Below are 24,123 nucleotides of genomic sequence, written 5' to 3' on the forward strand. Positions count from 1 at the left end.
AGGTTACACAGTGAAGTTTGTGGAACTTGCAGTAAACACCGACATCAGAAATTAACTTGTGACATCAGTCTCATATGACAAGATCAAATGTGGATTGACGGTGCATTTAGTAGACCTGATTCACACACATCACATGTCTCATGATACACTTGGGATGATATATATGTTGATTTTGATCTTCCAGTTTGACCAGTTTTGTTTTATTCTCATGACAGATTGCTGTATTTGTGTTTGTAGTTTGAAGTTGGCAGGACTTCACTGAAAAAAGATGATGCCACATATTTCTGTGCACCAATCAGAGTTCTGACTGAGTATCTGATGACAGTTGGAGTTGTTAGCTTATGTTGCCAGACGACTGTCAATCAAATCTGAATAAACCACACCCACACAGTCCTGATGAAGATGAGTTTTGGGGTGTTCAATCTTGTCCCGACATGTACTGATATTTCTAAACTGATATTTTTCCCCTCGTTTAAAATCCATTTTATCTACACAATCCAAATAATCACCGTACACATGAGAACTCAAAGACGGTGGTGGTGATAAAGTCTACGTCAAAGATGCGTCAAACACCAGAGAACAGAGATGCTCACAAGTCATTTTTTGCAAGTCCAAGTCAAGTCTCAAGTCTTTGAGCTAGAGTCCAAGTCAAGTCTCAAGTCTCTTCTGGTTATAATGAGCGTTCTATCATCTGCTGCGTGTCATCCAGTCTGCTTAGAACCGTGATTTTCAGCCACTGTTCCGCAGCACAGTGTGCCAGTGTGCCAATGTGCCATGAGAGATCATCAGGTGTGCCGTGGGAAATTGTCCAACTATCTCTCAGATAACACAATTGCCAGACGTATTGATGACATGTCTGCAGACATCGAAAGCGTTGTTTTGGAAAGATACGCATCAGCGGGAAATTTGCATTGCAACTTGATGAGTCTACAGACATTAGTGGACATGCTCAACTCCTGGCCAATGTGCGTTTTGTGGATGGCGACGCCATAAGAGAAAACTTCCTATTTTGCAGGGCATTGCCAGAAAAAACAACAGGAGAGGAGATTTTTCGGCTCACATCAAAATATCTTGAACAAGGAGGACTTCAGTGGGAAAACTGCACGAGTGTCTGTGCTGATGGAGCAGCAGCCATGGTCGGGCGCACCAAAGGCTTCATTAGCTGAGTGAAAAAGAGACACCCAGATGTTATTGTTACACACTGTTTTTTGCACCGCAAGGCACTCTTGCCAAGACTTTTACAGCAGACCTAGCTCCTGTGGTAGATGATGTTGTGCTCATAGTAAACTTTTTAAAGACAAGACCTCTGAAAAGCCGCATATTTGCATCTTTTATGTGAGGAAATGGGCGCGGAGCAACGTCTTATTGCTCCATACAGAGGTCTGATGGTTGTTGCGCCGTAAAGTGCTGGCCCGTGTCTATGAGCTGCGAGAGGAACTAAAAGTGTTTTTGACTGATGAGAGTACGATACCACAGAGCTGCTCGCAAGTGATGAGAAAAAAAACTCTTGAGGAGAAGTTGTCATTTTATTTCCCCTCAACCTTCACTGAATGCCTTGACTGGGTTAGGGACCCATACAGCTCAGCCAAATTACATGAAATATATGTATAAGTCCATACACTTGTGATATTAGAACATGAACATATCTACCATTTGTGAAAATTGGCACCTTTCGTGTGACAAAAATGATTCCTCGCATGAATGTAAAACTCATGATTAAATATCACTGGAGTTTTCTAAGTCCTTTTCTTACAGGACAGAACATTTTTGACTCCAGCTGACTTTTATTCCTGAAAGAAATGTTTTATGTTTTGGAATGAAACCCATCAAAACCATGCTTTTCTCCAAGATGTTTTGCTTGCCATCAGTTCTAGGTTTACATGTAAGTAGCACACTGTACCAAACGTTTGTAGCAGCATTGGTTCAAGTCACTTAAGTAAACCAATTTGAAATGTAAAAAGACACTGCAGTTTACTTACTTATGATAGAGCATCAATTATCAGTAAAATACTTATTGGCTGGATAGTACAACCTTCTCATGCTTAACATTTTTTGAGTGTTTAAATTAGTGAAGAAAAAGTCTCAACTGAAAGTGAACTGACCCCTTGCATGCTGTTGATGCTGAGCTAAACATGTTTCCTAACCGTCCATAGGCGCTGAGGATAACTTTAACATTACCAAGTGACTGAACTATCTGGGTGTCTTTTCAGGTGCTCGTCGACATAGTGTTGTTGTTATTTGTAATCAAGTCTCAGGTCACTGAGTGTGCGAATTGAGTCCAAGTCACAAACTCGAGTCCCCATCTCTGCCAGAGAAGAACATTCGGAGCATGAATAGTCAGCTTATTCTATTTAAATAAAATGATCCAAAAATGTAGAAACCTGCCAAGCTAAGTAAACTTGTAATAAGACCTACCAGTGCTTACAAAAAACTTAATTGGCGCTAACCATAAGTAAACAAACTGGGAGTCAACTGATGTTGTTGTTTCGGGTGCATGGTCATCACACAAAACCACAATGGGCATGCGTTGATTGAGGTCATCGTTTCGAAGTTTCAAAACATCTGCACTTTAGAGGCCGTTTTACAGAATCTCAGTTTAAGTTACCTAGACGTTGTTTGCATGTGAACAAGGGGCCAAAGCATAGAGGAAAATGTTTATTTTGCAAAGTATCCATATACCTGTGGACAAGGACTCAAGGGTGCTTTTTTTCACATATTTTATCTTTGATTGTTGCTTATTTAGCTGCAAATGTTTACAAAAGTTACAGAGAAATACTTGAGATTTCAGTCATCTGGCTATATGCATTCCTAGCCTTCTGTACATGTGCTGCATGCAAATACTCTTACATTTGCAGGAGTCGACCCATCAACATTATGCACACAAACTGCAATTGTCTACGAATCCGCAACAGCAGTTTATCTGTTAAATTATCCCCAGTAGGCTCCTCCAATGCAACACTTGACTGCGTGTTCCTTCAGTCCTCTGTGTTCCCTCTTCTTTAGCGCTTTCCACTCTTTGCTCCTGCAGTGACCGGACCCACAGCAATCATGAACGTTTTTATCTAATCTAACAAACCTCCATCTCACTTTACCGCTCATTTCCATCCATTAGACGGTGCCGCAAAACTGCAAAAAGGAAATAAGATGGCGACTGATGATACATTAACTCTTACAGCACTGCTGTGAAAGCCTTTCATTAACCACACCTCCCCTCAAAAATCACTAATGTACCACAGTATGAAACAGCTGTCGTTTTCGATGCTGCTGTTTGCCTGATGGGAAAACTGAGGTTAGTGGTTACTTAAGTGGTTTATGACTAATAGCTGTCCATGTGCATTCAAGCAGCTGTGCACTCTAATATACAGTCTGTGCATCTGGGTGTACTGTGTACCTCAGAAACATCAATAAATGATGAGGTTGAGGCCACATATTTAGAGATAGTTGTTCGTGTCACATAACAGCAAATGTTGTCCATGTTTCTTTGTTGTATACAGAAGCTGAAGGTGCTGTTTGCAGTGGGCAGTGACGGAGAAGTCAGCGAACCTCTGGAGGTCAATGCTCTCAGCTGTGACACAGTCGAGCAGGTCAAAGAGAAAATCCTGTCCACTTTCAAGGCCAAGTTTGGTTTTCCATACAACACCACCCTGAGGGACGTCCGTATCGGTATGTAACAGAGTCCCGTGTCTCTTCTAAAGATCAAAACTCGCAATGATCTGATCTGACTAACAAGTTAAGTTCTTAATTCGTTATATGCACAGCAACTACAGTGAAGCAGTCGTTGGCAATGAGCAGCAATGCTCATACAATATGTAAAAAGAAAATCACACAAGTAGAGAAGAGTGAGAAGGGGATTGAAATACAGGATAGTATATAAATATTATACTGAGGTAGAATATTTGCTCTCTTTTTCCTCAAGAGTATGAGCAGAATGGAGCATTCGTTCCTCTCGAGGAAGTGGACGCGAGCTCGGAGGTTATCGGGGAGGTGACCATGCTCAACACACTCAAGCACTACAAGGTGAGAAATGGAAGTATTAAAAACAGTCAGCGAGAGAGTTTCAGTTGTGTTGTAACAGAAGTGTAGCGGATGCTGCTGATGTGTCTCATAACAGAAACAGAAACACACCCATTAAAGGTTTTGAACCTCAAAACAACCACAGTCAACATGAGAGCAGGGGGGCAGAGCTGAGCCGGTGTCAGTTGGAAGAGCTCCCCTTCCTCTCACTACTGAGTGTTTTTATATTCTCTGGTAGTTATATAAATGTAATGTATAATTATGGATGTATAAGTAAATATTAAACCCATCATTGCAAATAAGCTGGAACTCCCGAATAACAGCAGGGAGTATCTGTTTCAAATGTAAGAAAATCAAAAAGACACATCCACACGGACAAAACCCCACATAGACCCAGATGAAATGTGAGGTGTTTTACATAAAGAGGAAGAGCTCAGACAATCTGACAGCTCAGTTCAGCTTTCACAGTGCTGAACACACTGTTGTCTGCGGACTTGAATAAAAAATTCTCTCCTTACTTTGAAATTTGCCGTTCTGTTTAGGCTCAATCATTTGTAGGCAACAACAGAATTGAATTTGGACCGCGTCTGTCTTCTCAGTGAGAGGGGATGAAAAGCTCAGCTGACAAGAAGAGAGTTTTTCTATAAAAAAATAAGAAACATACTGGAGGAAGTGGTTTTTATGGGCTTTATAATGGGATCACGGTTATGTGTTCATCCATCTGAGTACCATCAGAGCCAGAGAAAGATGGACTGCTGATAGCCTGGTGGCCTGGACTGTGTTGATCATATTACAGAGTCATGCCACAACTTAAAAGAACTTCCCCACACAAGTAGTCAAGAAAGAAACGAGACAAAAGTGCTGTCTAAGGAAATCATTTTAACATGATGAGATGTATGTTTTAATATAAAGTAAAAGTAGAATTGAGCAGATGTCAACTAAAGAAGTTTTCTGAAGTTCCTGGAAAGCTGATGTTTTTGAGCATTTCCTAATGGCAGCAACACCCGTATAGACATAGACAAGTATCTCTGGGGGATTTCTGTGGGCTACTGTGGTTTCCTTTGACAAACACAACAATACAAATGAAACACAATGAAAAGTAAAACCGAAAATGGCAGGTTGTATTAGAGTTGACTCGTTTTTACAAAATGGTTCATTAATGTTTTGGAACAAAGGATTAAAAATCAAAGAAAGTTTTGTTTACTGGCTGTTCTGTGTCCTTTTTTGTACTCCTGCAGGTTCCTGATGGAGCCACAATCAAAGTGCTTTCTAAGAAAACTCATCCTCCTCTGAGCCCGCAGGGAAGTGTGAAGGGTAAGAGCTGGGAGGGAAAACACAGCTTACTTTAAACTTAAAGGAATAGTTCTGTGAAATATATATGTATAGATGAAGAGGTCAGTACTAACTGCCATGCCTGTGCACCAAGTATTGAATTTGAGCCAGGAGGGATTAGCTTAACTTAGCTCAGTATAAAGACTGGAAGTGAGGAGAAACGGCAGCCTGGCTCATTGCAAACTTCAGACATATGCCTAGCAGCTCTTGTAAAGCTTAAAAGGTTGTATCTCATCAAATGTCAAACTGTTGTTTGGGTCCTGCATTCAGTTTAGAGATATATCAGTAGTCTTAAGGTATCAATTTAAAATTAAATAGTATTAATTGGAAATTAATGGAGAAACGGAGGTCAGAGATAATCATCTATTAACACATAAGCATCATTATGGGTCCTCTGGTGCATTTTGTACCAGCCATGAAAACTGTTATGTGTGTTACATGTTAACAGTAGGAATTTCATTCAGTTCTTGTTGGTAATTGATCTCAACTCAAGGTCATCTTACTAGGTTTTTCTGAGCTTTCAACCACTTCTTCCAGTTTTAGAGAGTAAATTCAGATAACCTCTGGTTTGCTTGAATAAACCTTTAACCTACAGTGTTAAATTTGAAAATACTCTCTAAGTGGATTTCCTACTTTGACAGAGCACAGTTGCCCAAAAGGATTACACTGCAGCAGTCTTGCTCAATACTGGGCCAGTTTTTAAAAAAAATGCTGTCCTCATTAGTCACTTAGACACAGAAACATGGGAAAATAGAGTCCAGGTTAAAAAATATCGAAGTAACCACCAAACCAAATGCTATATAGCAAAAGAGGAAGCTAGAAGCTAGTTAATTCTGCTAATGATCACTGTTGATTCTGTTCATGTGTTTCCTTTAGATGATGAGAACTTCTCTGGAAAATACTTCCACTTGGTAAGAGGCAGTTTGTGTTTCATGTTTGCAAAGGTGAATTTTATAAGGCACAAACATTTTAATCACTACATACACAAAACTTTATGGTCCTTTTCTGCAGATTGATCCTGATGTAGACGAGGCCCAGAGAAAGAACCCAGAGAGGAAGAAGTTAAAGCTGAAGGAAGTGCACCTCACCAAGCTGCTCTCCACCAAGGCAAGAGGAAGCAACACTCACAGTGCCTCATTTTGATAAAATATGCACCACCACTAACAGAACCGATACCAGAAGGTGTTATTTTTACCACCAGCGGCAGTAACGTTCTGGTAAAAGTTACTAAAATGGTAGACTTAGTCTGCGGCTGAACAGGAGGCATAACTTTAGCAGCAGAGCAGCAGCAACTGCTGATTGTAGGTCACCTGAGTTTTGGCTGCATGCAAATACTGTAGCTGTAGCTGTTTTTTTTCTACTGTCTTCTTTCAACTGCAAGGGACAGCAGAAAAGACACAACCTTGTTGTTTCTCTTCAAGGTGGCTGTGCATTCATTTGTGGAGAACCTGTTCAAATCTATCTGGGCGATGCCAAACTGCAGAGCCCCACATGCTGTCAAATACTTCTTCGACTTCCTAGACACTCAGGCTGACAACATGAAGATCACCGACCCAGATGTGCTGCACATCTGGAAGACCAACAGGTATGGCTGGGTCATCAAAGAGCTCTGTGGACAGGAGGAAAAGCCTTCGTTAAAAATAGTCTGTACAAATATGTGTATGATGTATAAATCTAAAAAAGCTGTCTTTCCTCCCTGGTCATTGTCTTCCCGTCACAGTTTGCCCCTGCGCTTCTGGGTCAACATCATGAAAAACCCTCAGTTTGTATTCGACATGGAGAAGTCTCCAAATTTGGACGGCTGCCTGAATGTCATCGCTCAGGCCTTCATGGACTCCTTTTCTCTCAGTGAGATTCAACTGGGGAAGGTAAAGTCAAGGACAAGTGTCTCAAAATGTCTTATTACAGGAAGAGGTGCAGGAAGTCCAGTTTTCCTTTCTTTGTTGAGACAGTAGACAGAGATGGAATCAGCTCTGGATCAACCCAAATATGAAAGTAAAATTATGCATCTATCTGCAGGACGTTTGATTCATTCTATACCTTGAATGTTATTGTGTTCCAGTATGCACCAACCAACAAACTCCTCTACGCCAAAGACATTCCCAAGCTCAAACAGGAAGTGAAGGCCTACTACAAGCAGATCAGAGAGCAGCCACCAATCACAGTGTCAGAATTCAAAGGCTTCCTGCAGGAGGAGTCGAAGGTAATGTCGATTTCACTACAAAATCTTAAAATCGTGGCACTGTGAAGGGCAGCAGCGATTTGATGAGCGTTTGTTTTAATTCCAGAAACATGAAAATGAGTTCAATGACGCCGTAGCTCTCAAAGAAATCTACAAATTCATCCAGCGATACTTCACAGAGGTCAGTTCTCTCCATGTCCACACTAACACCCACATATTTTCTTTTTTAACATCAGTGCTGATGTGTTCACGTTTAGTTCCAATCACTGTGGTGGCGTGCAGATGATTTAAATGGAGCCTGAAACCCAGATGATGCCGATATGTACTGATCGTGATGCTGCCATGAGATGCCTCGTCTGGTTTTGTTATAATTACATTTTAGTGACAGTTTGAACTTGGCCTTACTTTGTTGTAATTATTACATGATCTCCTGATTGTGATAATTTGAGCTGACCATAATCCTTTTCCACAACCGCTAATTTTAAGCCAATGCGGCCCAATTTGACCATTCTTTCTGTCCATGTTGCCAACTCTCAAGAAAACTCCTGTGGGTGACAAACTGCTAACTGTCAACATAAACCACATCAAAGTTGCATCACTTTGGGTCTGATCTTATCTCTAAAAGAATCCACAACCCAGAATGGAATTAGTAAATAAACATTGAATCTTTTTCTTTTCACACCGATGACAAATCATCAGATCTGTTAAATGTGTCGACTAATCTCAACAGATCTGAACCAGTAAAAGTTTCAGCTTCACAGCCTAATATAGAGATGCAGAGAAGTACAAACTTATTAGAGCAACTGTGTTAGCTTGACATGTGAATCTTTAAAAATGTATTATAGGCAGTAGGTAAGGATGATTATATAAAAAATAACCTGGTGTTTTCCTCGTTATAAGCACCACAACTAGGCCCAGCCTCCCCACATTTCCTTGCTGGTCTTGCTTAGATACATCTGAGATGTTGACATCAACAGCGATTTCGCTTGTGAAACCATCAGTCACATGAGACCTGTGTATAGAGGAAATGAGATTTTACAACCCTCTGATTTTCCTTTGCTCCGTTTATCAGGCTGTCGTTTCCTGTTCCTATCTGCAGAGCCGCACCTTTTCAAAACACTTTTTATGAGCAATATAGGAAGTGTTCAAATGCAGATACCATCATTTCTGACATCAAGTGTCACTTTCACAAGATGACTAATAAGATGAAAACTGAGTCTGTGTTCCTAACAAGATAAAACAACTTTAGAAAACAATTTGCATTGTCTAAAAATATGAAAGACTATCCTAAATTGCTCTTCTGGGTTCTTTTGCATTTCTACAGATTACAGAAAAGCTGGACCAAAACGGAGCCCCCACTGAGCTGAAGGAGCAACTACATCATGTTAAAAACTCATTTGATGGATTAAAAAGCTGCTCCTGGGACTGAGCTGCAATCCTTTCACTCATAACGATGTATTTTGAATGAATTATGGTGAGAGGAAAACTCCGAAGCTGAGCTGAGAGGACCGTTTGACATGTTCGTCCAGCCACTGAGATGAGACGAGGAGTTAAGAAACAGCTGAAAAGAGCTGCTATCCATGGCAGTAATTGAATGAGTCTGTGGGGAGTTTAGTGTCTTGTGATAAAACTTTTAAAGATACTGAAGAAAGGCATTGTCAGCTGTCAGTAGCTTCTATGAAAGGACATTTTACTGAATGCAGTTCTGCTCTATCTGCTGACCAGTGTTGTGTCTGATGGACTTATAGTTCTAATCTATACTGCGGTTTCACAGTGAAAAACAACTACTTCATTAACTTCTTATAAATAACCAAAATACAAACACACACACGCACACACACAGATATATCAGTGAAAAAAATCTTTAAATCATTATTGTTTCAGCACTTGGAAATCACATCCAGTCTGTAGAAACATTGTGCAATTCACAGCCTGTAATGTTTTAAGCATTAAACTCATCTGTATAAAAACTTTTTTTCAGAGTGGCTTAAGAGCAAATGTGTGTAAACAACAAACGTCTCAATACAAAATCAAACCCTGAGGATGTCATGGTCAATTTTAAAAAAAGGTGCTGCAGTATTTAAAAATACCCGACGTCACAATATTAGAAAGACGTGCAAACGCTGACAAACTCCATGTCCACGTCCATGTCTTACAGACATTCACAACACTGCCACCTTATGCTGTATTTCAAGTCGAAGTTTAAAGTGGCTAGGGAAGAGGGAGGTGAGGTCAGAGGTCAGGCTGGGGTGTGGTGTCCCGGTCCTTTTGCACCAGAGATCCCAGTTCCTCCAGCTGCTGCTGCTGGGCGCTCTCCAGGTCCTCCAGCCTCCGACGGAGCAGAGACAGCTCCCTCTGGTGCTGCTCCTCCTACAGTATGGGGAGAGACAAGCAGATGTTACGATGTTATGATCTGTCCCGCTGTCTTCCCCTCTCGCACACATACCTCTCGTTCAATCAATTTGCATTTTTACACTCTCCTGCACCCTGCTTCCTGTGTGTCATTCACACTTAGCCCTTTGGTTATTTGTTGGTATTACTGTGGTGACGCTGCTCTGTTTCTCCAGATTATTCAAGCCAAGGTGTGACTGTGGAGACTTCACCTGATTTTAACCTCTACCACACGTTTGTTGTGTGGTATTTCAACTGTTTTCATTTCATTTGAATGACTGAGACATATATTTGTTCATTAGTAACAGAACCTGTATGCTGTTGCTTCAGTGTGACATTTAAAGGAATGCCCATCAACAACCAGCAGAGAGGAGGTGTGAGCTTTCTACATTCAGCTGTGTTTGCATGTGTGAAGAGAGAAAGAAGGCGATTGCATTTCCCCGTTACACAAGCTGTCTTGAAGCTGCACGGCAGGCTGTCTATTTCCTGTCTCTGTTCCCCATCTATGATGCGTTATCATTCATCTATAGTACAGGCTGATGCAAAACGTTCTGCTCACTGGTATGTTGGATATGGGTCCCTCAGACCCGAGGAGGAGAAAGGGCGTGGGTGAGGAGTTCAGGAAGGCGTGGCCGGCACTGAAGGGAGCCTGGCCACCTAACAGGAGGCGTCGAAACTCATTGTGTCGCCGCTGCAGCTCCTTCAACCGTCTGCTGAGCTGAGCTTGCTCCTCTGAGAAAGAGGAACGTCTGGACAGGAAGGAAAAAAGGTTATAATTTAGTGGGTTAGAACTCCATTCAACTCCCCTGGCTTATCTTGCATGGATGATTAATGTCTAAAATAACAAGGGCAGGAAATGAGGAATTGAAGATTTGTTCTATTTCACAAAAACAGTTGAGGTGTAATGTTTCTAGGGTAAACATAACTGTGACAGCAGCACCTGGCAGCTAAACCATAATATTTCATTCATAAAATGAGAGATTTGAAGTTTACTTCTTGGCTGCAGAAGCTTCCAGTTCCAGCTCCTCGACCTTGGCCTCCAGCAGCTGGATCTTATCCTGCAGTCTCTTCTCTCTGTTCTCTGTCAGCGTTTTCCTCTGTACACAAAAAAATGAAGTGTCTGTTATGGCCATTGTTAAATTACACATGGAAGGACAAAACATTATCAGTTAACGAAGCACAAACAAACCTCTTTACAAATCTACATTTAAGCTCTCAGTCAGTATTATGATGCATTTTCACAAACTGCAGGGAGCAGCAGTACCTTCTTCTGGGCCACCGCTGCCCTCTGCAGTTTCTCTTTGACCTGAGAGTATTTCTGCTGCAGCTCAGCCTCTCGCTCCTGCAGCTTGTGCTTCTCCTCCAGCCACTCCACCCGCCGGTCCTCCACCTGCCTAGAGGAGGAAAAATCCACAGTAAGAAGACAAGAGTGCGTTTTAATTGAGAGTACAGCTTAGTGCTGTGTAAGTTTAGAAACCTCTCGGCCTCGTGCTGGCTCCTCTCGGCCTGGGCCCGGGCCGTCCTCAGGTCCTCCCTGACTCTGTCCAGTGTTTCTCTCAGCCGCTGGTTTGTCTCCATCAGGTCACTTTCAGAGTGAGACAGTGTCCCCAGCTGGACGCCCAGTTCCTGGTTCTGCTGATCTCATAAATCACATTTATTTCAGGTATACAAACTCCCCTGGGTTTGTTGCTTTTAACAAATAAATAATCCTCCGCGGTGGTTGATGTGGACTTACCTGCAGCAAATCAGCAATTTCACCTTTTTGCCTCTCAAGCTCCTCAAGCTGGGAGCTTTGCTGCTGGAGTTTGGTTCTGTAAGATACAAAACAGTATTCAAAAAAAATTTTCGGTTCATTTTAGTATTTCTACCTTTTCTCTTGTACAGATTGGGATCATACACCTGATTTAAAGATAAATTATGTAATTTCAGTTAGATATAAATCACAAATTAAAGGTATTTACTTTCAGCAGTTTGGCAGAAGATGTTTCTATGGGAACAAAGTGAGGCAAAGTGGCTGAAACTGAAACTGCAAGGCAATGTAACACAGCCGACCTCTATATATACAATGCATCATCTCACAGTTTCCTGTCATCTTTATTTGTTTAAGCGAGTACAATGCGGTATCTACATCCACTGGTTATTTTCTCATTTCAAGCTGTGTAGATTTAGAAGCCCAGTAACAGTCTGACCTCAGGCTCTGCAGCTCCCTGCGGGCTGTCTCCTCTACATGTTGTGCGCTGCGAAGACGCTCCTCCCATTCCTCCTTCTGGCTGTTGTCGGCAGCGTCCTGCAGCGCCCTCTGCTGTTCCAGGGCAGCAAGACGGTTCTCCAAGTCCAACCTAACAGTAGAAAAGAATTGAATATCCTCTAAATACTCTTAAATTAAAGAAGAAGACATGAGCTGCACACAGTGCTAACACAGAAATCATGTGTTTTATTTTGTACTGATGTCCACTTTGCTATAACAGTCAACCCTTGTGATAGACGACATCTCACCGTATCTTCCAGGGAATCAAACCGATTTTCTAACCACAGGACAAACACGAGATGACTGATATCAGTGACTCAAAGAAAACAAACGTGATTCTCACTTTTCCTCGTGTAATGCTGCAGTTTTACGGAACTCCTCCTCCCGGGCTGACTGCACCTTCCTGACCATCTCCCGCTCTTTCTCCACCAGAACTTCCTTGTGTCGCTCCACCGAAGCCTTCAACACCTCCACGTCAGCCTGCAGACCTGCAGACCAGAGACAGGTTGATACACGCTGTAAGAGTTGGCAGTGTCTTGGCTTTGAGATGTGATGGTCTAGATCAGCTGATTATTTTTTTGTTAAATAAAACAAACTCTTCATAGGAAAGTGTGTGTGTGTTGCATACTGTCAATCTGGCCCTGCAGTGTGTCTCTCTCCCTCTCCAGCTCCCCTTTAGAGCGGGTACACTCCAGTTTGACGCTAGCCACCTCCAGCTTGTGTGAATGCTTCAGGCTTTCCATCTGAAAAACAGGAAGAACCCATAAATTACTCGAGCTCGCCCGTTATATTGGTCGGCTTACGTTATCGACTGATCTTGATCAAAACCTTTTCTCTTAACCAGTTATGGAAGCCCAGACAAAGCTCTGTAATGAACTGTGAGGTGATATCATGGTCAATAAATCTCAGAGCTCAGGGTCAGGGGTCAGAGGGCAGCGTACCTGGCAGGTGAGGGAGTTGACCTCTCTCTCAGCCTTGTGCAGGCGTCCGGTGAGCTGGCTGTTCTGCTCGTGACTCAGATTAAGCTCGCTCTCCGTCCGCTCCAGCTGCAGACGCAACGACTGACGCTCCGCCTGTCACACCAACAACCAGTCAGATCCAACAATCACCAGAGATAAACACTTTTTTCTCCAGTCACAACGCGGGATAAAGTCTGATCATCCTGTGGGTAAGGTTAGGGGAAATTTAAATCCAGTAAGATGACTGCTGCTGTCTCACCTCCAGAGACTTCAGGGTAGCCTGAGACTCCGTCAGCTGTCTGATCTGGATACGTTGGACGTTCTCCGCCTGCTGGCCCGAGTTCTCTTTCTGGGCGCGAAGCTCGGCCACCTCCCCCTCCAGGCCCTTCAGCCGCAGGTGGAGCTGCGCCTTCTCCCTCAGCAGAGCCTCCACTCGTTTCCCATCACGCAGCAGGTCTGAACCCTGGTACTGAGCCACCAGTTCCTCCCTGTCCTTCTCCAGACGGGAGATCTGGCAACAGGAAGTGGGCTGACTAAATTAGCATCTAATTTTATCATTAGACACCACATTCAACTGACAAGCAATAACAAATAAAATGCTGCACAACCCAACAGCGAACCCACCTCTGCTTCATAGAGGATGCTCTTCTCCTCCAGGATACGAGCATGTTCTTCTCTCTGATGGTCCAACTGGGATTTAAGAAAGGTGCAGTCGTACCGCAGCTTGTTGTACTCTGACCTGTACTTATCTGTCTCCTAAAAGAACCAGGAGTGCACAAGAGTACCATCGTTAGCTCAGAATCAGTGCGAAGGGGAGAGGGAGCAATCAAGCAGATTAAATGGAAATGAGCTGCTATCCCCTTGAAAGCACAGATCTTCAAACATTAATCAATGCTCATCTCTTGACCGTTACTATGGACAGCTAACACTTATTTACAGCAGGTATTAAAGGAGAACACTTCCTTCGTCAGTGGAAGCTGCTTGCTCATGTACAACAAATTCTATATAGTCACATAATCGGTAACAGTAAACGTAAATGAACATTCTCTTTTAGCGTTAATCACGTGTAGTGTTTTCATATCCGTGCTGCATTACATTGCATGACTTCCTGTCATTATACTGACCCCTACAGGAAGTTATTTAAAAGGACAGTTTAACCCAAAATCTAAAATACATATTTATCCTCTCACATGTAGCACTATTTATCAATCCAGACTGCTCCGGAGAGATCAGCTGTGGAGACGCCTTCTCTTGAATATAATGGAACTAGATGACACTCAAAGCACTAAAAAAAAAAAAAAAAGCAATGTCTCTTTCCTAGAAATCCACCCGGTTGCTCAAGATTCAGTTTCATGTAGGAACTATTTTCGTTCAATCGAACTACATCCGAAAAACCGTATCGCTGCTCAGAAGGAAGTGTGCATTGACTCATACAGGAGAGGCTAACTAACTAAGATAACAAAGCAAGCTATTGTTACAGCCATTAATGTTTGTGTGTTGTCATATCTTTAAAACTCACTAACTCAAACCAAAACAATCTGGATGGATAAATAATACTTCAGGTAAGAGGAAAAATATGCATTTTTGATTTTGGGGTGTTATGTCCCTTCAATAATCCCTTAAAAATCAACTAGTACATCAACTTAATTTCCTTATAACATCTTTAGGCAGGACAAACCCTCATGTCAAGCTAGGTTTAACACTACTAAGTTCAGATTCTAAAAGATCTCAAAGAAAACTGATGCCACTGATGTCCCACATTACTGCCCTGTGATACAGAAACAGACAATCTGACTGACCTCCTCCAGTTTGTTGAACCTCTCTCTGACCGGAGCCTCCATCTCCTGCTGCACCTGAGCTCTGAGCAACTCCAGCCGCTGGGGGGTCATCACCTGGTCAACACACACACAAACAAAGGCACACATTTGTATCCACAATCATGGGAAGTTCAGTTGCAGGGAGGCAATTTACAAAAAGTAACACAAAAATCTCAGCCACACCAGAAACAGGGGTGTCCCTTGTTTAACGAAATGATCAGAAGGGTTTATCTGTCCCACCTGCAGTCGGAGCTCCTCCAGCTCTCTGGTTTTGTCCAGCAGCTCTCCTCGGAGTTCAGCCAACAGCAGCTGCAGTTTCTCCTGCTGAGCCTGTCTGTCGCTCAGCAGACGCTTCAGTTCACCCTGAGCTCGCGTGAACTCATCCTGCAAGCTGCAAAAAAAAAAAAAAAGACTCAGTGAATCAACAGATACATGAACCACATGGGAAACAGTGACACGTGATGCAAGAAAAAAAACAGAATCATTTATCATTTCCGGTGTGTTCGCTCATGAAAAGAAGTTTATGTTAAATCAGATTTCGCCGTACCTGGAGTGTTCAGCCTTGAGCGTCTGGTAGTTGGTCCTGTGGTTTTCGCACTTCATCCTCTCATCGATTAGCATCTTCTGCAGCTCCATCTCTGCTCCCCCGAGCCCAGCAGACAACCCCAACATCGCCGCAGACTTCCCCATGCCAGGCTCCAGGTTTGGGACGAGGCGGGCCGACTGGCCGAGGGTGGAGGAGGTCATCTCACCTCTGCAGGAAGAAGCCGGAGACAGGAGGAGACGAAGTAAAGAAACGCTGGGGAAACCAGGCAAAGGAAGTGTTGTGTCTGTATCTGAAAACTGAATAATCAGTCCTCTAACAGAGAGAACAACTGCCTACACTCTCTCTCAAGTGTGGTGAGGTTTGACAGGGTAAAAATCAGGCCAGGCTTTGTTGTCGGTTTGTTACCATGGTGGCTTTGAGGAGAGTCCCCCAGCTAAAATCACAACCTCTCAGCAGTCAAGGCAAGGCTCTGAATCAATCTCAAGTGATTAGTTAGCTCCAGTCCCTGGCTCTGCTGTGGACACACAGCCTGATTACAACTACTGAACCACTTTAGCCACTTAGCTTCAAGCATCCTGTCTATCTCTGTGACTACTCTATCTCTCAGTCCAGTGTCACTCGGGCAGAATGAATTAACACAATAATGTTTTACTTTCCCATGCTTTAATCACAGCACACATTGTAGTTTCATATGGCGACTCAAAAGTCCTGAAATATAGCAAGCTAGGCAGCTACGTGTCTCAAAACAAAAGTTTGCTGTGCTAATGAGCACTAGATGAGGTTTGTTTACATTTGGCTCCCTTCATATAAAATACCATGTGATTTAAATGCATAATGTCCTTATACTGGCGGCAGACTGGTCATGACTCAGGACATAACAATGCAGACGGCCGTCTGAAATGTGTCAAAAGCACTCAGTAGCTTTTAAATGTCGCGCTCTGTCAGGAGACTCAATAAGCTAACTAGCCAGCTAGCTATTTCAATGCGTCCGTTGTCGGACACTACTTGCTTGACCGTTTCCCTGTACAACTCAGGGCGACAGACTTCATAAAAGCAGTCATCAGCATGACTATGACGGGTTTTCTCAAATAAAATGGTTAGAACTGCCTGCATTCTGAGACTTAACGCTGCAAGATAGCTCAACGGCTATGTGCAAGCTAACCCCAGATGCTGCTTAAGTTAGTAGTAGCGTTAGTTTGTTCGTAGCATAACTGAATTTAGCTTGCTAACAAGGCTAACGTTACGTACAACCCGGCGCACATTTGGGTTACAAGCAGTGAATCATGACCCCATAAAACAAACTACATTGTTTACTACTTTACGCACCTCAGCAACTTACCGTTTGTCTAACTTTGGCTGCTTTCTTCCCTGCTTTCAATTTGAATTGCTAGCAAGCGCTAGCTGGCTAATCTGCAAACTACAAACTGTGGGATCATGGGACTTTTTTTTCCCCAAGGTGCATTTCTCTCTTTGGAAAAGACAACTCTCACCAAACCTTGGCAAGGGGAAATCAAACTGCTCAACACTATAATGTAGTGTATTTTATCTGCAATATCAAAATGCTGCTCACAAATGTATTCCTGTGTTTATAATAGTATTACCCCGCAGTTTATAAACACCTACTACAGTAACTACAAAGCTAATCACCAATGTAAGCCTAAACCCACAATTCTCTAATATTGACTGAATTATGTTAAGCAGGTACTTTTTTTACTTCATATTTGTTCATTCATGAGTAACCAATGATGACTAATATGTAGCCAAGTGAGCACATCCTTGTGTTTTATAATGTTTTTATTTGACAGGTGCACAGGAACATCAGTCAAGGCTCCAGGGACCAATCTGCACCCACCTCAGTAATTATGAGGTGGCCAAAGAAACTGTTACATGTCTCTTGAGATCACTTTCTTTACATCTTTGACACTGATTGTACTCCTTAAAATACAAAAGGTAAAGCTAAACAATACTGCATGTGCAAACCCTCACCACAGACTGATGAAGAAAGCACAAGAATAGAGTCCTTTATTTAGCACGGGAATGAAGGGATGCAGGTCTGGTCTCAAGATAATAATCTCTCCATGTGTTTCTTCACCACACCGGCATATAATAATCTGAGCAGAGGGAGTCGATGATAACACTTCCTGCCCACTAAATGGTGAGCTGGTCGAACAAGAGACAAAAATAATGCTGACACGCAAATCTCTTACTGTAATATCTGTGGAATATTTACTGTCTGTAACATCTGAAATGTCAGTAGTGTGTAATTTTTGTGATTTAGGACTGACTTGTAAACATGTAAACAATCTGGTGATAACAATGATAATAAAATATTAACGACAAAATCACAAATTAAAAAATGTGATGCATAAATGTAACGGATACAGATGTGTAGTAACATATGGCTGTGCACAAAGTAAACAATGTGAAACAAGAACATAATATAAACATAACCTCACTGTTTCAATGGGATTTTAAAAGTGGTTAAAATGTGGCTTTAAAAAATGTTACATTCATACACATGCCGTACTATATGAAGAATCAGAAGCACCTCCAACCCAGGAGCTTTAACTCTGAAATCATACATGTAGTTTGGTCTACATCATATAACATTTTATTTTCTTAAACTCTTCTTTAACTAAAAAAAAAGCCAAGTGGTCAAGCCTCCAATGAAAATGTGTCTATTTACAACGGAATAATTAAATACTTAAAAAAATAAATTAGCAATTATCTACGGAAATATACAACATCTGAGAGGCAATCATTGCCAGCTTCCTGAGTTTCCAAAACACCATGTCATTGGTCCGAATGTGTTCAGCTGGAGCTGCAAGAAAGGAGACAGAAGAATTAAAATCCACATACACAACGTGTAAATGGAGAAATCACGAGAGGTCACTCTGGTTACCTGTCAGCAGCATCCTGGTCAACCTCAGCGCTGTTGTCTCCTTTGGATGCAGACGTTCTCAAAATACTGGGATCTAAAAATAACAAAACAAAACAGGAAGTTGAAGCAAGTTGGCATCTGTCTGTAAAATCTAATGAGCAGAAACTAAAGTTCGAGCTCCTCCACCTTGGATCCAGCGGATCTGCGTCGCCGGGCCATAGCCCTGCTCGTTCTTCGCAGCTATGCGGAAGACGACGGCTGGCCGGTTGGAGGCGGAGTAGTCGATGTGGGCGTTGTCCAGGTGGGTGGAGCTGACGGAGCAGGATGTCTTTGTGCCGCGGTAGATCCTGATGAAAGCCATCTGACCCGGACGCTCCGAGCTGGTGGAGCGGCTCTTCCTCACCGCCATGTACATAGAATACTCCACTATGCGGCCCGATGGAGAGGTGGGGGCCTCCCACGTGATGTTGACCGAATCGTTGGCCTGTGAAAAAGAAAAAAAAGTATTACTATAGTAGTGAAACTTGGGGGGGGGGCAGAATACAGAAGCTTGAAACAGTATCTGAAAATCCTTTATCTGTCACCTTGGCAATTTTGACAGCAGAGGGCGCTCCAGGGAAACCGGGCTGGCAGGTCTTGAACTCGTTAACTGGGCTGTAGTCTCCCTGGCCAAAGCAGTTAATGCCTGCAACTCTGAACCTGTAGGTCTGACCTGGAGCCAGCTCCCGCTTCTCTCTGCCCTGGTAGTCCTGAGGCCCGGGCAGTTTCCTCTGGAGGAGAGCGAAGCATTGACAGAGGACGTGTGGGTGAGAGAATTCATTACATGTCTGCACAAGCAAGAACAGTGAGCATAAGACAAGGTTGAATGGCATCTCCACAGAGTCCCAGTTAATATCTACTATGCACTAAGTAACAGTGCGAAGTTTTCTTTGTTTGTTTTTTCACCTCTTTAGTATTTTGGAGCCGGCTGATGATGGCTGAAGTAACCTGGTCGCTGTCAGCAGGTAGAAAGTAGTGGTTGACCTCTGTGAAGAGTGTTTTGAACACACCGACATCGAACCAAACTGCTCCATCTGGATTCTGCTGGACACAGAGGTGAGGGTTAATAGTTTGAATTTAGACCATCCCGAATTAAAGAGCTAACAACCAGTGTTGATGAGTGTATCTGACCTGATCTGTCGTCTTGTCAGCTGAAACAGGCTGCTCTCCTGTAAAAGCAAAGGAACATCCACAGTAAACTTCACTTTTTAAAACCTTCAACCTGCTGCCGCCCGGTTTATCTCTGATATTCGAACTCGAGCGCCATCCATACCTGGCTGCTGCTGTGTCGAGCTGCTGACCTCTGTTGCTGACATCTCCTGCTTAGCACCTACAACCGAAAGATCAGTTCAAACAAACCTTCTGCTTCTTCTATTGCCTTAACAATTACATTTGTGGAAGCACAAAAATCAGCCCGGGTTATCCAGCATTTAATCACTTACAGCAGTGTTCTGTAGTCTCCACTGTCCCTCTCCCAGCACTCCTCCCTCCTTGTGCTCGGCTCTCTGCTGAGCCATTAGAGGATTTTACTGTAGTTTCTTGCTTTGCTGAAGCATCCTGAAATTCAAGGAGAACACCAACACCAATGTAAAGTGAATATTTAACTATGCTAACTGGCAAGGCTCCTTCAGTGATTAAAAACTGCAGGTTCTTTTATACAACTTCTCTTGTTTACTGCTGCAGTTTTATTTATTTCTTATATCATTCTAGTTAAGAGTATCTGCTAAAAGCCTAAACTGTGTGTAACTGAAATATTAATATAAGAGGTGAGGTTTCAGAACAGAGACTGATGCTTATTCATGGCGTACAGTTTTTAAAGAGTAAAATTGAGGTACTTTAAAGGCAACTTCGTGGTACCTGAACCAAAAACTTTGAGACTCTTGAAGCCTTTATCATCACATCTAAATTGTCACTATGAATGCAATTGCAACAAATCAAGTTTAGAAAATGTCTTTAAACCCACAGCAATGAATGTAAACTGTCACTTTGTTTATTACATCAGCTGTTCAAACTCTGATTGTATGTTTTGATAAGGGTTTTCAACACTGGCTAATTTCAGTTCTAAAGGACAACAAACAAATATGACGATGGAATAGTTTCATTTCAAATATTAAAAGCTTTTTGGTTTATATGACAAATAACAGGTAACAGGAAAAATTAAGGATTTTTCCAAACTTTCAAGACTTTACACGAAGGCTAAAAAACAAACCAATACACAGAAAAAAATGCAAGAGCGTCTGATAACAGTGTTCTAAACAAGCTCAGCGTGAATGCACTGTTAAGAAAAACTATTTCAGTGTAAATGTAAAATGTAGGTTTAAAAATACAAAAATTTCCCTTTTAAGTAAGTCAAATCTACCTGAGTGGTTGCTTTCGCTTCTCTATTAGTGGTTCCTTCACTTTCAGGCTGATGGGACTGCACACCTGAGAGAGCAGAGTTACGCAAAATGTCACTAGTGTCAGAAATGTCTTGAATAATCCCCTCCCTGATAAACATACTACAGATAAAATGTGCACTCTCCTGACCTGCAGAGTTTTTGTGTTCCCCCTCCAGTCCTTCTGTCCCACCTGGATGAACTGGTGTGACCGGTGGATCACTGGCTGTGGTGCTGCGAGGACACACGGGCTGGACCTGAAGGATGTAGTAGTCTGCTGCCGCCAGGGGGCGCCACGCCACATGAAGCATGCTGACTGTGGATTTGACGAGTAACACTGCCTCTGGGGTGGCCGGTCGATCTGAGGACAGAACAAAGAATGAGCTGCTTTTTGTTGCTCTGTCACTCTGTATCACAACAAGCAAGACTTCAGTGACTAAACACTTCAAGCCATCTCAGCTCTCACCTGTCTCCAGGTACCAGAGGTCCTTGCAGCACACCTGGTAGTTCCAGCACTTGCGGTATCCATCACGGCCGCTCCAAATGTACAGCCTTGATCCTACAGCGGCGGCACAGTGGCCGGCCCTGGCTCTGGGGCTGCAGGCATACGGGTCGTCAGTCTGGGGTCCCTGGCTCTGCAGCTGGGACTCAATGTCGTCCTGCTGCTCCGGGCCCAGGTTCTGCCAGCTCACAGTGTCTGTGGCGAGGAAACAGGATGCTAAGAACTCCATGAAGAAATCCCAACAAGATGCATCGTACCTTTAAGTTTAAAACTAAATCTGATGTTAAAAAACATTTTTACAGCCACATTTTTTACAACCATTAAAAACAATCTGGGGCTTCACCCTGTGTGAAAACTCAGATAAGAGTGTGGGATACTTGTAGTGAAATGTGCTGACCTAAGTTGAGCACACTTAAGGAGTCAGTGCAGATCCACTCAGTTCCTAAAGCGTTGTCTCTTTCCGACTCTGGAACAGGAATCCAGCCACCAAAAACAAACATCCTGCACACAGAGGGACACACTGCAGTTTGTTGATCTACTTGAACAGAGATATGACACTGAATATGGAGGATGCCTTACTTGTTTCCGATGACAGTGGCAGAGTGAAGGCTTCTGGGAAGTGGCGTGGAACCCCTGGTTTGAGGAGTTGACCAAGCCATTGTGTCTGAAGACAAGAAAAGCAAAATGATCAGCAAGAGCTCACTCAGTGGAAACATGCAAATAAGCCCACCGCAGGCTCGTATCAAATTCAAGGCAAAGATGCAACCAGAAGATGCAACGCTGTGGATAGAGAATATAATCCGTTTAAAAAATAAAAAAGATGTCCTACCGAGGTCGAGCTGCCAGAGATCATTTAATCGGCATCCTCGCATCCCTCCGAAGATGTAGAGCTTTGGGGAGCCGAGGCCAGCGTAGGCGACCGAGGTGTGGGACTCCCGAGCAGAGGGACCACTTCCCTTCGTCTCTGGGATGTTCCAACCTCTTGCCCCCGATACCGACTGCAGCTCCAGCTCATAGAAATCACTCATGTACCTAAGATGATAAAAACTCACTCATGGTACTGTCTCTTAGGTAAAGGAGGTTATTTATCAATATGTACAGTCTCCATACTGGTTATCAGTAAGATCTGGTTAAATATAATTGTAGATTTTGACTTAAAGGAGCATGATTACCAAGTCACTAGAAGCCTGCTCTGGATTCAACACAGGTGACTCTTGATTGGTCCCTCTAATCATCAGCCACAGTGATTGGCTCAAGGTTAATTAGAGCCATTCAAAGGTTTAAAAGTTACACTACAATCAACAGAAAAATAGTCAGCATTTTGCAAACGAGCTGTAATAAGTATTGATTAATCATCTAGTTGTCAACCATTAGATTAATCGCCAACTATTTGGATAATATATTGATTAGTTTGAGTAATGTTTTTGTCAGAAAAAATACATAAATAAATAAATAAACTGAATATCTTTTGGCTGTGGACAAAACAAGACATTTGAGGGTGTCATCTTGGGCTTTGGGAAACACCAACGGATATTTTATAGACATAACGACTAACTGATGATCAACGGTAATCAACAATAATTGACAATGAAAATTGTTAGTTGCAGCCCTGTTTTGCAATCAAGAATCATGCAGAAATGCTGAACATTGTCTGAATTCAGCTTTTTGCTTGTCATATGTCACTGTGGACTGAATATCTTTGAGTTTTGGATTGTTGGTCAAAGAAAATAAGGCACTTAAAAATGTTATCTTGGGTTCTGAGACGTTGTGGTGAGCAGTTTTTCACTATTTTTTGACTAAATAAGTGATCAATAAACCAAAGACATATCTGAGATCAATGGGTAATGACAATAGCGGTTAGTTGCATTCCGATTTTTGATGCAACACTAGAAGAATGCAGGGCATGTAAGTCCTCGCTACTCCCTACTCACAAACCAATCAAACAGTAACCACAAGTCAGCCTTTTTCTTTTGCATCTCTGAAAAGCCCAGTGAAAACAAACTGCAAACATTATGGTTCTGGTGTGTATCTGCACAGCACCTTGGTACGTTGCCGTTGGGGTCTTCACTATCGTTGGCCAGCCCTCCGAACAGGTAACACTTGTTACCAACAAGAGTGAAGCTGTGTCCAATCCGAGGACAGGGAGGCAAGCCGTTCCTGGGTGCTCTGGGCTTCAGCTTCTTCCACAGCCAGCGACTAGCCTGAGCCACACGAAACCAAAGTCAAGACTTGAGAATCGTCTTCATGACAACACCAGGGTTAGAAGTCCCCACTGAAGAAATGTGACGGGATTACCTGAAGTTCATAGAGGCTGTTGGTGTATTTCCCAAACTCAACCATGCCGCCGAAGACCAGTATTCGAGTGCCTTCACAGACGAAGCCATGGGCAGCGCAGCCAGGCGGGATATCACCCCTCACCGCGGGCAGGAACCACTGCTTTGAGACTGGAAGAATGAGCAGATGCAGAACATCCTGGTGAATGCTGCCTTTTAGACATTTCATTTATACTATAGGAAAACAACTTGTGAAAATTGTGTTGCAGTAGCACGACACAGGGGCGTCATGCAAAACAAATCCTGGAGGGTCAAAGACTCTGGGGAAATTATTTCAATTGCAGCTGTTATGGTATTGAAAATGACATTCACTTATCTGCTCACTTCTACAACAGGTTATTCACTTCTGCCACTTTTCTTGAAAAACAGCTGAATCTACTTTGCTACACCGAAAAGTTCAAGGGGCATGACTTCATGTACAAAGACTTCTCCTTGGAAAAACTGGAGGCAATTCTGTGCAGGTGTCAATCTCCACAGGAGGCACAACAGCCCCAGACCTGAAT

General features: G+C 42.8%; 3 protein-coding genes across 5 annotated transcripts in view; 1 reads left to right on the plus strand and 2 right to left on the minus strand.

The window, feature by feature from the left end:
- plxnc1 (plexin C1) overlaps positions 1–9,234 on the plus strand; it is a 31,216-nt gene extending 21,982 nt beyond the window's left edge. For both annotated transcript variants that reach the window (XM_084346378.1, XM_084346377.1), the window contains exons 23-32: positions 3,495–3,663; positions 3,917–4,017; positions 5,253–5,328; positions 6,223–6,257; positions 6,358–6,453; positions 6,768–6,931; positions 7,067–7,214; positions 7,409–7,549; positions 7,635–7,709; positions 8,853–9,234. In XM_084346378.1, the coding sequence (XP_084202504.1) occupies positions 3,495–3,663; positions 3,917–4,017; positions 5,253–5,328; positions 6,223–6,257; positions 6,358–6,453; positions 6,768–6,931; positions 7,067–7,214; positions 7,409–7,549; positions 7,635–7,709; positions 8,853–8,957 (1,110 nt within the window). In that variant the 3' untranslated portion in view covers positions 8,958–9,234. The remainder of the gene's footprint in view (positions 1–3,494; positions 3,664–3,916; positions 4,018–5,252; positions 5,329–6,222; positions 6,258–6,357; positions 6,454–6,767; positions 6,932–7,066; positions 7,215–7,408; positions 7,550–7,634; positions 7,710–8,852) is intronic.
- A 142-nt stretch (positions 9,235–9,376) lies between these two features.
- On the minus strand, positions 9,377–17,014 carry cep83 (centrosomal protein 83). Of its 2 annotated transcripts, none has more exons than XM_084346379.1 (16): positions 16,830–17,014; positions 15,491–15,697; positions 15,184–15,334; positions 14,926–15,018; positions 13,751–13,882; positions 13,386–13,637; positions 13,109–13,240; positions 12,796–12,910; positions 12,511–12,655; positions 12,109–12,258; positions 11,655–11,730; positions 11,397–11,554; positions 11,184–11,313; positions 10,913–11,016; positions 10,479–10,668; positions 9,377–9,898 (listed from the first exon to the last, which is right to left on the minus strand). In XM_084346379.1, exons 2-16 carry the CDS (start codon positions 15,688–15,690, stop codon positions 9,761–9,763), a joined length of 2,166 nt encoding a protein of 721 aa, XP_084202505.1. In that variant the 5' UTR covers positions 15,691–15,697; positions 16,830–17,014; the 3' UTR covers positions 9,377–9,760. The 2 variants fall into 2 exon arrangements, with proteins under 2 accessions (XP_084202505.1, XP_084202506.1); XM_084346380.1 differs by having other exon boundaries at positions 15,491–15,742.
- A 675-nt stretch (positions 17,015–17,689) lies between these two features.
- Positions 17,690–24,123, minus strand: part of hcfc2 (host cell factor C2) — a 7,189-nt gene continuing 755 nt past the window's right edge. The window contains exons 2-17 of the mRNA XM_084346218.1: positions 23,583–23,731; positions 23,328–23,488; positions 22,117–22,319; positions 21,867–21,951; positions 21,685–21,788; positions 21,252–21,482; positions 20,937–21,146; positions 20,770–20,834; positions 19,853–19,967; positions 19,684–19,740; positions 19,542–19,579; positions 19,317–19,451; positions 18,956–19,141; positions 18,558–18,855; positions 18,393–18,465; positions 17,690–18,311 (exon numbers count right to left, since the gene is read on the minus strand). Coding sequence (XP_084202344.1) covers positions 18,302–18,311; positions 18,393–18,465; positions 18,558–18,855; positions 18,956–19,141; positions 19,317–19,451; positions 19,542–19,579; positions 19,684–19,740; positions 19,853–19,967; positions 20,770–20,834; positions 20,937–21,146; positions 21,252–21,482; positions 21,685–21,788; positions 21,867–21,951; positions 22,117–22,319; positions 23,328–23,488; positions 23,583–23,731 — 2,120 coding nt within the window. The 3' untranslated portion in view covers positions 17,690–18,301. The remainder of the gene's footprint in view (positions 18,312–18,392; positions 18,466–18,557; positions 18,856–18,955; positions 19,142–19,316; positions 19,452–19,541; positions 19,580–19,683; positions 19,741–19,852; positions 19,968–20,769; positions 20,835–20,936; positions 21,147–21,251; positions 21,483–21,684; positions 21,789–21,866; positions 21,952–22,116; positions 22,320–23,327; positions 23,489–23,582; positions 23,732–24,123) is intronic.

The sequence above is a fragment of the Pagrus pagrus genome, assembly GCF_965226575.1.
Source record: "Pagrus pagrus genome assembly, chromosome: 23".
In the NCBI taxonomy this organism is placed as follows: domain Eukaryota; kingdom Metazoa; phylum Chordata; class Actinopteri; order Spariformes; family Sparidae; genus Pagrus; species Pagrus pagrus.

What these genes read in the sequence shown, in the direction of transcription:
- cep83 (XM_084346379.1), bottom strand. Translation starts at nt 15,690, where the DNA reads ATGACCTCCTCCACCCTCGGCCAGTCGGCCCGCCTCGTCCCAAACCTG. An exon ending in TGGAGGAGCTCCGACTGCAG is followed by an intron (nt 15,019 to 15,183) that starts GTGGGACAGATA and finishes TGTGTTGACCAG; the next exon opens with GTGATGACCCCCCAGCGGCT. An exon ending in CAGCGGTGGCCCAGAAGAAG is followed by an intron (nt 11,017 to 11,183) that starts GTACTGCTGCTC and finishes TTTTGTGTACAG; the next exon opens with AGGAAAACGCTGACAGAGAA.